General features: G+C 31.7%; 1 protein-coding gene across 1 annotated transcript; it reads right to left on the bottom strand.

Annotated features, from left to right (window-relative positions):
* Nucleotides 1-3,931: 3,931 nt before the first annotated feature.
* On the bottom strand, nucleotides 3,932-6,922 carry LOC149221293 (acyl carrier protein 1, chloroplastic-like). Its single transcript, XM_089382943.1, has 4 exons — nucleotides 6,701-6,922; nucleotides 4,732-4,845; nucleotides 4,347-4,469; nucleotides 3,932-4,266 (listed from the first exon to the last, which is right to left on the bottom strand). The coding sequence occupies exons 1-4, from the start codon at nucleotides 6,767-6,769 to the stop codon at nucleotides 4,132-4,134; spliced, it is 441 nt and encodes a 146-aa protein (XP_089239069.1). The 5' UTR covers nucleotides 6,770-6,922; the 3' UTR covers nucleotides 3,932-4,131.
* Between the last annotated feature and the right edge of the window lie 6,844 nt (nucleotides 6,923-13,766).

Below are 13,766 nucleotides of genomic sequence, written 5' to 3'. Positions count from 1 at the left end.
ATAATTTTCCAAGAATGAATAGATATTGGGCTTATTCATCTAGTTGGTCAGGAAGAGGAAAATCGTCATTGGTGGAAATGAGGTCCTCTTGATTCCTTTCATCAACATCATCATTAAAAATGTCCTAAAAAATGGCCATAAATATTTTATGTTCCTTACATTTATACCCAAGATAATATTTTTCATCACAATTGTGGGAACAATCATTGAGTTTATATTCTTCCATTTCAAACATGTCAATTTTAGGACCTTGAGGGTTGAAGAAGGACACTAATGATACAACAAATTCAGGTAGTGATTTAGAGAAATTTTGGTGTGTTTGGACTAAGCATAGGATACAACTTGAGCATGATGAGAAAGATGAGTGGCCTTTAACCAATTAGTAGGGTGGTTCATCTCTACTTGGGCTTTGATTTAATTTTGAAGGCCATTTACAAAGCATTATTTAAATAATTCATTAGTTAAATTTATATTCTAACAATTGATTGCTTAAAAGCATTGTGTGATAATCTTCTACCATGCTAATTCAACACAATTTGGTAGGTTGACCCATAAAATTTGTATTCAAGCATGCTAAACTAAAAAAATGGGGCTTTTATGTATTGCCTCCATGTAGTGACCCTTCGATGTGCTTTCTTATGCCATTTCCATCACTACCAACCCTCCCTATCTAGATAGAGGACACATATTTAAAGTTTTAATATTTAGTTTAATATGGCACAAATTAGGGAAAAGTACTTCTTGATTTGGTTAACCCGACCATTTAGATTTGACCCATAAAACATATTTAGATCAACTATAAGAAAGTGAGGCATCAGATTGTGGGAACAATTAAAAAATGAGAAATTATTATAGGAATCTTCTTCCTCCTCATTGTGCTCATCATTATGGGAGCCATGGAAAAAAATATTGCCACTCCTCAAGCTTACCCATTATCTTCAAATCTAATAAAAATAAAGGTTGACATGGATAGTGAGGGAACATATATCAATTTCAATTTTTCTAATTAAGTGGGAGAGAGAATCAATGACTTTTTTAATTTCATCCATGTTTAACATGATGTAGGTGTTTTACATGGGACCATTGGGTCTACCAAAGAGGTTAAGAGCAAACTATCCCAAAATGATCAATGTCTTGAAAGGAACATTGTGAGAGTTCCCTAAAAATTTGTACTAATAGGTCCACAAAATGTTAGGTATTGTATTGTCATCACATTGATACAATTGCATTGATGAAATATCCAAATTCTCGATTGTGAAAATTGTGTATAAATTTCATTATCTATGTTGTAGAGTGGGGACTTTTAGGGAGAAACTCGTGTTTGTAGGAAAAATGAAATTTAAGGGATATAACTCTTTAATATGCTATATGGTTCCAATAATACTATTCAACCAAATATTTCATGTCACCAATTAAGGAGGATAGACCATCATCATAGATATAATACTTGAGTCCCTAGTATGCAAGAGTGATCTCTTTGATTGTTGTACTTTGTGGACTGTTACAACAATGTGACTAAAGAGATGTCGGTTTTACGTGCACCTAGGGAGCTTCTGATAAACATAAAATACATGAAAAAAAAATCCATATAGAAGTATTTTTTGATGCGGTACTACTCAAAGGGGTGTCGAGAGAGGTTATGAGGGTGTCAAACTAGGTGATGCATATTTCATTTTCTATGTGCATTCTTTCCCAACCACATGTTTACCTACTTAACGATAAATATTTGTGTTATTTCAAGATTTCAAAACAAATATATAGCCTAAAAGTATTTTTTTTAAATGGATTGTGTTTTTTCTAAGAAAGGCTCTAATACCACTTGTAGCTTCCATTTTTAGCTAAAACAAAATATTTAAAGAAAAACACAAGGATTATGGTTGTGGGAAGTAATTTAACATAGAAAGTCATATGTAATTTAAGCTTTGGAAAGTAAATAAATGGAACTAGAATTGGAAAATAACTATAATAAACAAACCTTTATTCATTTTTAGAAGTAGATGAAATGTTGACTTGCCTCTTCAAGGGGGAACCTCCAACACGAGTAGAGATTTGAATATAATAACATTCACTTAAACAACTATTATATAGATTTTTCTACTATATATAACATCTAATTGACCAAAACCTTAACCACCTACTAGAAATCCATTAATGAGGCCTTAAGCACTCGCCAATGGACTTCCTTTAAATATGTCATTTACATGTATTTATTTCACACACTATTACCTCATGGGGCCTTTATTTAAAATAGATGGCCCTTAATACATTAAATAATTCAACCTATTCAACTACAAGGGAGTTTGCGTGGGACTAACAAGGTTAATGTTGAATCTTCTCATGTTTAATAGCCTTGACTCCTCAAACCAACATGTGAGACTTTTATATTTTTTAGTTATACACTTTTGATTCAGATATAGGTGCCATGAGTAGGTAAACACTAGCCTTAATCCGTAATTGAACCATCATAAGCTAAAGTTCCATTAACAAAACCTAGACATGGAAAAATGATTTGTCACTAGGGGTTTTTTACCCTAGGAGTTAGATATGGGTGTCATTAAGTGTTTCACCCACCATGATTAGGTAGTGAGGCCTTAAACATAGTCGTGTTTGATAAATAATAACCCTAGCCACTTGAAGTTGGTCTAGGGAGGGAAATAATAACCTTATGGCCAAAACATTGATGCTTATGATCAAGAACCATGAACATTTCCTCATACCACCACATGAGATCGTGGATGGTTTGTGGGATCTCCACCACCTTCAAATACTGAAGCTAAGATTCTCGGGATTTTATTGAAGATTCTTGACATTAAGAGCCTTAAAAAAGTACTTGAACCAAGATGCATTGTAGGAATTCCTTGGCCTTAAAGTGCGATAGATGCACCATGGTAATTGTTTTTCACTATAAATATGTGTTTAGGAGTAAACATGGTTAGCGAGAAACAATGGCCTTAAGCCCTATTGAATCGTCTCAAGTTTCATCACCCCCCCCCCCACCCTTAAGTGAGTCCTTGAAATTTGAGTTTAATATGGGCACAATTATGGGGTATTAAGTTTCATTGATGGTTCTTGATTTTTGACCATAATCAGAGGGAAATAAGAGCCTCAATTCCTAAACCTTGCTTCTCACGATCAAGTGCAATCATAGAGTGGTGATTGAATAATTTTTAAGCTATCCTAGATATTCCATTGGATAGTTTGTCACAATAGATCCAATAAAAATAGAATGAAATCTAAAATCTATACCAAGAGGGTTGATTTTCCTTAGATTTCTAGATTTATTAATTAGTTCTTTTCTATTTATTCATGCAATAGATAAAATGAAAAAAATAGAGAGCAATCAAATACAAAAACACATCAAACATAGTGAACACCAAGATAAGAAATTTTGCTTAGTTGTCCATGACTACCTCTTCTTCTCTACATGTTGGATGAGTTGGTTGGTTCACTTTTATGATGGTTGGGGATACATAAACAAAAACATATCTATTTTTTTAGCTCCCTATTTTTATTTTATTTTCAATCATCTCTAATATAAAACACATATTCATCCCTAATAAAGCCAATGAAACTCCTCATTTATATAGTTCTTAACATACGTACATACTTATATATATATATATATTATATTTTATTTTTTACATTGTATTTATATATATCTCACAATTCTAATAAAGATCTTTTATTTTCACATTATTATTGTCATATACATTTTGAAAATAAATTATACTGTGAATAAATATAAACTAAAACCAATGCACTAAAAGAAATAATAAATAACCATGTTAAAACTCTCCATCATAATCCTAATAATTAAATCCATAATCTGGAAGAAAAAAAATTAAGATCATGCTTAAAAGTATGGAAATATAACACACATGAGCCAATTCTATGTGTATAAACCATACAGATTTGTTTCCAGCTGCATATCTTTTTCCATATTAAAATAATATTTATTTATATGTGAGGAGTTCTAAAGTCATAAAGACCTGATAAATAGTAAAGTAAAAAAAACAATTTATGGGTTCGAAGTTCTAATCTCATAACTCCCGGATAAAGAGATAAAAAAACAGTGTACACGTAACAAAACCGCTATAAAGACTCTGAAGGCTTTTTTGGGTGGCTATGCCTTCAGACTACTTCTACTTTTTCCAAATATTTCTCTATCATATCGGCTGCTGCCTGCACGGTCGTAATATTTTCTGAACCTCCCTCCCCCTGTACGGCGATATTAAATTTCTCCTCCAGAGCCATTACTATCTCCAGCTGAAAGTAAAACATATGAGTGTGAGTGTGAGTGCAAAAACAAAAACACCAAATACTTGTGCACAAAAGAAAAAAGATACCGTATCAAGGGAATCAGCCCCCATTTCAGAAAAGTTAGACTCAGGAGTCACGGAAGCATCATCGGACAATGCTAACTGCTTTTTCACAACTTCACATACTTTTTTCACTGTCTCTGGTTTGGCCTGTTCAAAAAAATGGAGATAATGAATTTAAATTAATATTATATAAATTTACTTATTTTTTTATCGTAGATTTTGGAAATATTTTGGAATTGGATAATAAAAATCAAATCAATTCCTAATTTTTTCCAAAATCTACCCTAAAAATAACACATCAGACAAATTTATTAAAAATAAATAGAATATAATTAAACAAATGCAAAGGAACCACCCAAAAAAAATTAGAAGAAGATTACACAGGGAAGGAGAGAAGAATTAATCATACAACACAAAACACACGGGAAGCAGAGGAAGAGGTTGAGGTCGATTGCAGTGAAGGAAAAGCCCGTCTCTGTGGAGTAAAAGATACCGCCTTCAGTCCCACGAATCTACTGCCAACCTGACAAGAAGTCATGAAGAACCTGTTAGAAACGGAGTAAATAATCATTTATAAAAAGAAATCCAGATTTCTAAGGGGAGATTTCAGGGAGGAAGTTTAAGTGATAATATCTAATTTTTTCTGATGGTTATTTCATTCATTATCAAAAACTACAGAAAGGTCATAGAGCTGATATGAATAAAATAGTGTTAAAAAGACAATTTATAGAATAATAAAAAAATAAATATATATTTAATCAAAATCAAATTCATAAAAATTATTTAAAAAAAATGTTTAGTCAAAATCAAATTCATAAAAATTATTCAAATAAAATAAATTAATAAATAAAATATTTTTTAATAAAATTAATTAATTAATTTACGAGCAAAATCTATAAATTAAAAATTAATTAAAAATAATATTGTTTTAAACAAAGTTGTAATTTTATTTTATATATAGATCAAATTTAATACATTAACTATTAAAACTCACTCCACTGGCTCATTTTAAAGAATAAATATCTCTGCATGACTCCACTTATATCTTTTATTAAAACTCACTCCACTTGCTTATTTTAAAGAATAAATATCTCTGCATGACTCCACTTATATCTTTTTCCTAATAGAGATATGACTTTAATATTTAGAAATGCGAACTTTTCATGATAGAGACATCTTTTTCCTAATAGAAATAGGACTCATAATTAGAAATGCGTACTTTTCACAATAGCGATATGACTTAATTTGTGATCTGATTTTGAACATTTCATTATCAAACTGGTCATTATCATCTCCTTAACTAATAGATATAAGACACGTTAGCTGCAACCACGTATTAATCAGCCCCCACCAGGTGACAAGTTCAACCTTACAACTTCACAGAACGGGATTCCCATTAGCCATCAGAAATTATGGTTGGGTCATGGGTTCGATCCACATTGACTAATGCTTCAATCCATACAGAACCTTAATCAAATACAGCATGCAAACCATACACCCGCACCTAAATTAAAATTTGGGCTGCATGCATTATATCAAACAAGAAACCGAACTATACCCAAGCATTCATTCCCCAAAACCTCCATTCTCCACCAAATAAAAGGGTTCTAAACTACAGTAAACCATGCAGAATTTGAAACAGAAGGTTCCCAAATTACAATAAACTACGAAGAATTTGAATCAAAATAAAACTGCATTACAAGAAACTATGCAGAATTTAAATCAAAATAAAACTACATATGTCTGAACTGTGCAGAATTTGAATCAAAACAAAAAATAAAACTACTATGTGTCTTGATGTTGAGTTTTGTTATTTACTCTAAACATCTGATTAATATGAATATCTTAGATAATGTTAAGTTAGTGTTTCCTGTGGTAGGGACTGTCTGTTGTCTTCTCTTCTATCTTGGTTTTAATCTCATTTCATAATAGGTTTAACTATGTGATAATGTCAAGCTGGTGTAATTTCTGTGTGGGGATGGTCTGTTGTCTTGTTGTCTTCTTCCCTACACTTGTTCTAATCTCATCTCATGACAGGTTGGACTATGTAATTATCTACCTCGATTCCTTAAAAAACTGCTTAACTATTATCTACCTTGATTCCTTAAAACACTCCCTACACCATTATCTACCTTAATTCTTTAAAATAACAAGTAAATATTGTTGTCAACCTAGTTAATACCAAATTAATATACTAAACTACATTTAAAAACAAAAACGCTGGAGAAAATAATCCAAGAGTTCATTCTTCGAACTTCCACTACAGAAACCTACAATCAACGAGAACTGCATATATTATTTATATGTATTCTAATTCTTCACATAGATTAACGGAAATATTTTTCAGTCATTGAAGTATATCATCGACAAAATCTTGCCTGGTTTTGGTGGGTGGAAGGAACGAGAGTAGCCCCGATCCTGATCGAACTGGTCAAAGCAATCGCCATGAATCTTCAGAGAAAAAATCACAATATGAAAGTAATGAAAATAGAATCCCTTCAAGCTCGGATACGCGAATTGTATTTCAAGAAAATGAAGCAGAAGGGCCAGCCAGAGAAACTCAGATGCTCTGGAGGTGAACTCGTTTGAGCTGCTAGTTACATGAATTCAATATAAATACACGCAGGCTTTTCCTGTCATCATTTATTGCAGTGTCGGAGAGCGTTGCGGCAACATGATGGTAACCCATTCCTACGAAATTGACGATATAATCAATACAAATGTGGGTTGGTCCGCTTTGAAAAGCGTGTTCCAATAGCAGTTTATTTATTAATGTTGAAAAAGTCCCAGGTGATAGCTGTCGCTGTTTTGATATTATGAATATAATTTTGGTATATTTATAAATTAAAAAAATCATTTGAATAATTTAATATTTATAATTCAAAAAATGGTAATTAAACTAATTGTAATATCTTAATTCTTATCATTAAAAATTTACTTACAATTTTAGGAATCTATTCAAAATAAATTTTAACCATCTATTGAAAAGCCGGTCAAAAGTAGATGTCTGTTTGTTTATTTATATATATATAAATATATATAAAACAATAATATTTATAAGCAAGTAGTCATTATAGTAATATTTCTTATCATCATATTACTATTATGAAATTGAATTTTAATAAAAAAAAAAATATTGCTCAATTATCTATCCCACATAAATTCAATCAACATTATATTGTATTTGTTATTTATTAATTTATGAATAATTTTCATACAAATAATATTTTTAATTTTTTTTAAATAATTCTTTATTTTAATGAAATTAAACATATATTTCTTTATATTTAATATAAATAAAAGAAAAAAATTTAATATTTAATCTTATTTTAATTTTCGTTAAATTTTTTTTCCATTACTTAAATTACATATCCAAATTATTTTTCACATCAAATATTTTTTATTATATTGTATTTGTTATTTATTAATTTATGAATAATTTTCATACAAATAATATTTTTAATTTTTTTTAATAATTTTTTATTTTAATGAAATTAAACATATATTTCTTTATATTTAATATAAATAAAAGAAAAAAAATTAATATTTAAACTTATTTTAATTTTCGTTAAATTTTTTTTTTCATTACTTAAATTACATATCCAAATTATTTTTCACATCAAATATTTTTTTATATAATCTTTTCTTATATACATTAAAAGACATTCCAACCGAACTATAATTTTGATCATAAAATTCTTCATAAGTCACCATATTTTCTTACTTTTAAATATTACCCTTTAAATAAAGCATTTTTTTTATAGGCTCAAATGACATTCCCATCAAAATATAATTTTCCTATTTAAATGTCACTATAAACTTTACTTTTTATAAAACAAACCTTGACCATATATACATGCTCAGTTTTTCCATGCTATATAAGATATTTCATTATTAGTAATTCACAGCTAATACAAATATCGACCACTCAACCATAGAACTTCTAAGTTTACTTCTAAATTTTGTAGGTGTGAATATACACTTTCAAATTTAAATATATACCAATATTCGAGTGGTCGTTACTCCCATGTAAAAGTCCCCGATATTAATTCCTAATTTCCTGTTAATGAATGGTCGTCACTCGCAAGTCTACTCCAACCGCAGGAAAAGTCACTTATGGAATTAAAGAAATAGTTGGGTTAGTAGTTGGGCCAACCCACCATGCATATCGCAAAATTTATTGCGACGTTAATTTGTACAGCGAAAGAAAGTTACGAAAGTAAATATGGAATAAAAGTCCTCAAAAGTTAGTTGATTGAAGTCTACCATTTACTTCCCTAGATCAAGTCTAAGTTACCTTCAATGTGGAAACTGGGCTTTTTTCACGAGGGATCATGGGCCATGAAAATAAACTGTGTAGTAATTTAAAGAGATTAATTATCTGCATGTCTTCTTAAGTAGGTATGGTAGGTGTGTTCATAAGTGTTTTGGCAGGGAATCTATTATATAGTTTAAATGGTAATGTTTTTGTTTTTTAATATATTTTTTATTAATTTATTGAAAATATATAGTTCCACTGTTACCATTATAATATATATATATATATATATATATATATTTTAAGGAAGAAAATGTAATTTCATTAATACTTAATAAAATTGCATGTCCACATTTAAAAAAAATTATAATAGCATTCAAAAAGTTATAATGGCAAGTTATTTTTATTGAAAATAAAGCAAAATCCTTAGTATTGGACATAAGTCATCAACCGAAATCATGAAGAGCAGGTGTAAGAAAGTTGAGCAAAACTAAGAAATTATAATAATAACATGATAATAGTTAGTTAATTTCTATATGTTTCCATTTCGTCTTTGAATCGTCTGCCAATCCGCTATAAATGAAACAATAGGAATCATTGTCAGCGCAAGCCCCCTAACTCCCCTAGGAGGATTCTTTATTTGAATCAAAAGTTTCTGATGAATGGACTCTACTCCTGGGAGGATTCTTTATTCGAATCAGAAGTCTCTAATGAATGGACTCTCTGTGAGAGCACCAAAATATCATCCCTGTGGGTCACAAATTCGTTAAGTCTTGTTTACGGGATCGAGGTTGGTTCTTTAATTTTTTGCATGGGATGGTCTGGATCCTCAAGATTTAGAATACTTGTATCCCCCTGCTTGGGAAGCTCGTCCTTGGTTTCCACATTTTCTACCTTCATAAAGGTAGAATTGAAGGTTTGCCAACCCTTTGCCTTACGATCCTATTCCTTTTTCTTTTTTTAAGGCTACTTGATTTGTGGAAAAAAATCTTTCAAATGACCTGTTTGGAAACAAATACAACAGATTCTGAATATTTGTTTTCATAATCCAAGCTTTTGGATCCATTCATGGGATCCATGCTTCAATAAAATACGATCAAGGATTATTTTGCTTAGATCTATCTCTACATAGATATAAACAAAGGTAAATAAACCATTCAACATTCTATCCATATCTATTTTTTTGAAGGAGCTTAAGGTATTTCTAGTGTCCATTATGTTAGGCTCTGACCATAACCCATTTATTAATGTAATAAGCCCAAGGGGCCCTGTAAGAGTCATGACTAGTTAGTTTAATAAATAAATCTTATAAACTTATAACTGGTTGACCCACGTTATAAAAAAGGGACTACAATTAGTTATAATAGGTCGTAGCTAATAAATAAAGTGGTTAACCCACATTATGCAAGGGACCACGAGTAGTTAGGGTTTTGGGTCTCATGAAACTATATATTGTCGAAGATAGTAAGGGAAATCTTGTCTTGTGTTGTGTAATTGAGCTCTGTGCTACTGAAGGTTACCCCCTCGAAGAGGTAAGTGAACAGTATTATTACATATCTTAATAAAATATTTCCATTGTTATCATCACAATTGTGTGATTTTTTGTGGTATCTCTGGCATATTTTGCACTTCTGATATTTTTCTACAGGTCAAGCATACTACAAGTGGTATCAAAGCACTTTCCCTGGCTAGATACACACCAATTTTAGCAAAAACAAATTTAGGCTAGAGACGTGTTCTGACGTACTTAAACTACAAATATATGTCATTGTGTGTATCAACCTGTGGTGAGGGAAGCATACACGTAGGAATTACAAGAGGTGGTCACATCTATTGGACTCCCATGTAACCCATCTTGGTACCCCTTTGAGTAGTAGCGCATTAGACAACACCTATACATGAATTCCACTTCCATGTACCTTTACTATATCGAAAGCCCCCTAAAGGTTACTCTATTCAATGATGATTTATGGTGGAAAAGGTTTGTTAGATTTTACCAGTCTTGTTTAGTTTTGTGGATTGGTTGGATATTCCTTTTGCAAATTATTCAAGGGCTTAGTTTTCAACTTTTCCAGGTTACAATTTTTGATAAACTATATTGTTTCCATTTGCATTTTCATTCTTGTATGCCACATTTCAAAATAATCTCTGTGTTTTAATTGGAGGAAATTTATACAAAATTGCCTTTTGAAAAGCCGTTTTATGGCCTTTGTATGCCTTTGTTCATCCAAGGTTTAATCTTCATTACAAAATTTCATTATTTTGTATTTTAATTTGGATTATATATGAAATTAAAATAGCACCACTTATCATTCATATGTAAAAAAAGTATTAATTAATAATATAATTTAGACTGTAGATGTTATGTGGTTTCCAACATTTCCAACAACCGTTATTCTCTATTTTTAGTATTTTGTTAGAAGTATATCAAATTAGTGTTTTTAGTTTGAGCCATAGAAATTATATATATATATATATATATATATATATATATATATATATATATATATATATATAAATTTATATATATATATATATATAAAATTTAAATTTTCTAATACATATGATATATGGCATACATATCTACAAATGCATTTTTCATACCATTTTTCCATTTTTCATACAATTTTTCCAATTTTAAAAAACTTATCGGACTCTTTTTGCACCTTCTGGGGCAATTGCTAGTAACTACCAAAACGATGACCCAACCATTGTTTAATTAAATAACGTTGATTATAAACATTTGGTTAATATGTAAAATGGCAGATGGTTTGAATAGGATGGATAACTTACTATAAAATAATAGGCCAGCACAAAAATTTGATACCGGTCAACCACACCAATTATACAATGAACCAACGAACTCGTGAGCTAGTGGAATGTTGTGATATCTACGAACAAAAATGTATATAAGTTCATTCCACTTACAGTGTCGAGAGAAAGCGGAGCCTGAGCAGAAGAACATTTGTGGAACCAAGAGTCAAGGAGGAACCGTGCCCGATCGAGCATGAATTTAGACACAAAATACTTGGAATATTTCATAGAATATTCCACACATATTCCATGCAAAATGAGTGAGGAATCTAAAAGATTCCATTGAGGGTAATGTTTCACAGTGACAGAATCATGCCAAGTTTATACTCAAACGAATAAGAATTTCGCAGTGAATGTGATGTTGTGGTTTGTTTCCTCATTTGAGAAGCATATTTTCAGGTGGTCAACAATGAGGAATCTTTACAGAATTCTTAAGGAATCTGAAAGATTCCCTTTGAGGCTAATTTTGATAGAGGTGGAATGATGCCGAATTTATAGTCACTTTTCACAGAATTTTGCAAGGAGCATAGTGGTGTGCTCATAATTTTCATCCGACTAGTGGATTTTTTTCCCATCTCCAGGAAAGAATCTTTGGGGGAATCTTCAAGATTCTTTGGGATCTAGATTTTGACGGTGTCAAAAAGGGGCCAAGTCTATAGTTGTTTGACACGATTTCGCACCACGAATTCAACAGTCTGGTCCATTTCCTCAACTGAACTTTGCATTTTTAGGCCATCCCCAAAAGTGGAGGTATATGATGCAGTTATGCCATGTTTTTCTTTTGATTTATTGAGATGATGATTTAGTTGTTGAGATCCTTGTTACCATTATGTTTAAGGATACTTGTATGCCATGTCATGTGAGAATTTATTAGCTTGTCATGCTGAAGGAGGGCCCATATGAGTGAGAGTTCCTATAGGAGAACGTCTCGTGGAGAGACATGCCACTCTAGTTGAGGGAGTTTATCCTTGTAATGACAAAGAATATACCATGTACATAATCATCATCTTGCAACATTTAATGAAGCAACCTCCCCACTCTTGACACCAAGCTTGGAGACGTAACGCACAATGGGTGAACTTCATTATCAATGTGTTTATGTTCTTTGATTTGAGGGTTGTCATTATGTTTCCTCTTCCTTAAAACATGCACACACGGCTTTTAATGCTCTTTCACATGTAGTTCTGCTAACATCACAGAAGTAAAAGATCTTGGTTAATTCTGGTAGCTGGAGAGATCCAGATCAAGTTTGGTATTAGGGAAATCTTCTTGTTGATGTGAATTGCGAGTTTGCATGATTGAAAGTGCAACAAGAAGGAAAATGGATAACAACAAAGATATCTACGAGGACCTCCTCGAGATGACACACATGGTATATTTAATGTATGTAGATTACGAGGAGAATTTGGAAAGAGAGGAATGGGAGAAAGAAAGAGCAGAGGAGGATGCTCCATCTCCATATTTTAGTGATTATTCATCTTCTTCATCGTCTTCTCATGATTCATATGAGGAGATCAATCAGAGCCTTCAAGCAGAGAATGTTGAATTGAGGAGACTTCTACGAGAAGAAAAAGAGGAGAAGAAGAGACTACAACTTCAATTGTAAGCCACATAAGAGGTCTTGGAAAAATTGAAGTGCAACAAAGGCTTAGATAAGCCATCATCACTTTCTTAAGAATCGACAGCTAAGGTAAACAAGGTTGATCGTTCATTAGTGTCATTTTCACATGATGTTATTTCTATTGGAAACATGGAGGTACCCATTTTAGGAACTGGAATAAGACTCCTTACCAAGATGGGGTATAAAGGAGGAGGACTTGGTGTTAATAGAAAAGGAATGACTCAACCATTTGAGGTTATACAAAGACCTCAATTTGCAGGTTTGGGGTACACTGAAGGAGAGTGTTCAAAGGAAGTAGAATCTTACAATGCATTATCAAAGCCATCAGATAAAGAGGATGATTAGAACACGTCACAATCCTCCCATAACTGTGCACATTGCATAGTAAGAGCTAAGGAAATATCTCATTGCTAGGGTTGCACCAGAGATAGCCAAGAGAGGTATTAAAAGTCTCAGTATTCTAAAGTTCATTTTGATTATAAGTATATTGTTAATGATGAGAAAAAATCATGGTTTAGAAAACCATGTAGTTTTTGTAGTTCGCATAATGATGTGGTTGCTAAGCGCTAGAAGAGAGTGTCAACAAGAAAGAGGATGAGGCATGAAAGGCCTTCTCCACATTAGGGAAAGAAGAAGGCTAAGTAGGTTTGGAGGAAGAATAATTTTGCAATGATTGCAATATACGTGGACATCAGAGAGCCACATGTTGGAGGTTCCATCCAGAGAAGTTTTTCAAGGACAAAGCGCCTAT

The sequence above is a fragment of the Pinus tabuliformis genome, chromosome Q, assembly GCF_031772625.1.
Source record: "Pinus tabuliformis cultivar Carrire ecotype Pingquan chromosome Q, CPIR1, whole genome shotgun sequence".
In the NCBI taxonomy this organism is placed as follows: Eukaryota; Viridiplantae; Streptophyta; class Pinopsida; order Pinales; family Pinaceae; genus Pinus; species Pinus tabuliformis.
This window is presented reverse-complemented; position numbering and strand designations above follow the sequence as displayed.

Excerpts from the sequence above, each read along its gene's own strand:
- LOC149221293 (XM_089382943.1), bottom strand. The coding sequence starts at position 6,769 with ATGGCGATTGCTTTGACCAGTTCGATCAGGATCGGGGCTACTCTCGTT. Across the intron at positions 4,846-6,700 it reads CTTCCACCCACCAAAACCAG|GTTGGCAGTAGATTCGTGGG; the intron begins GCAAGATTTTGT and ends ACTTCTTGTCAG. Across the intron at positions 4,470-4,731 it reads CTTCCCGTGTGTTTTGTGTT|GCCAAACCAGAGACAGTGAA; the intron begins GTATGATTAATT and ends TTTTTTGAACAG.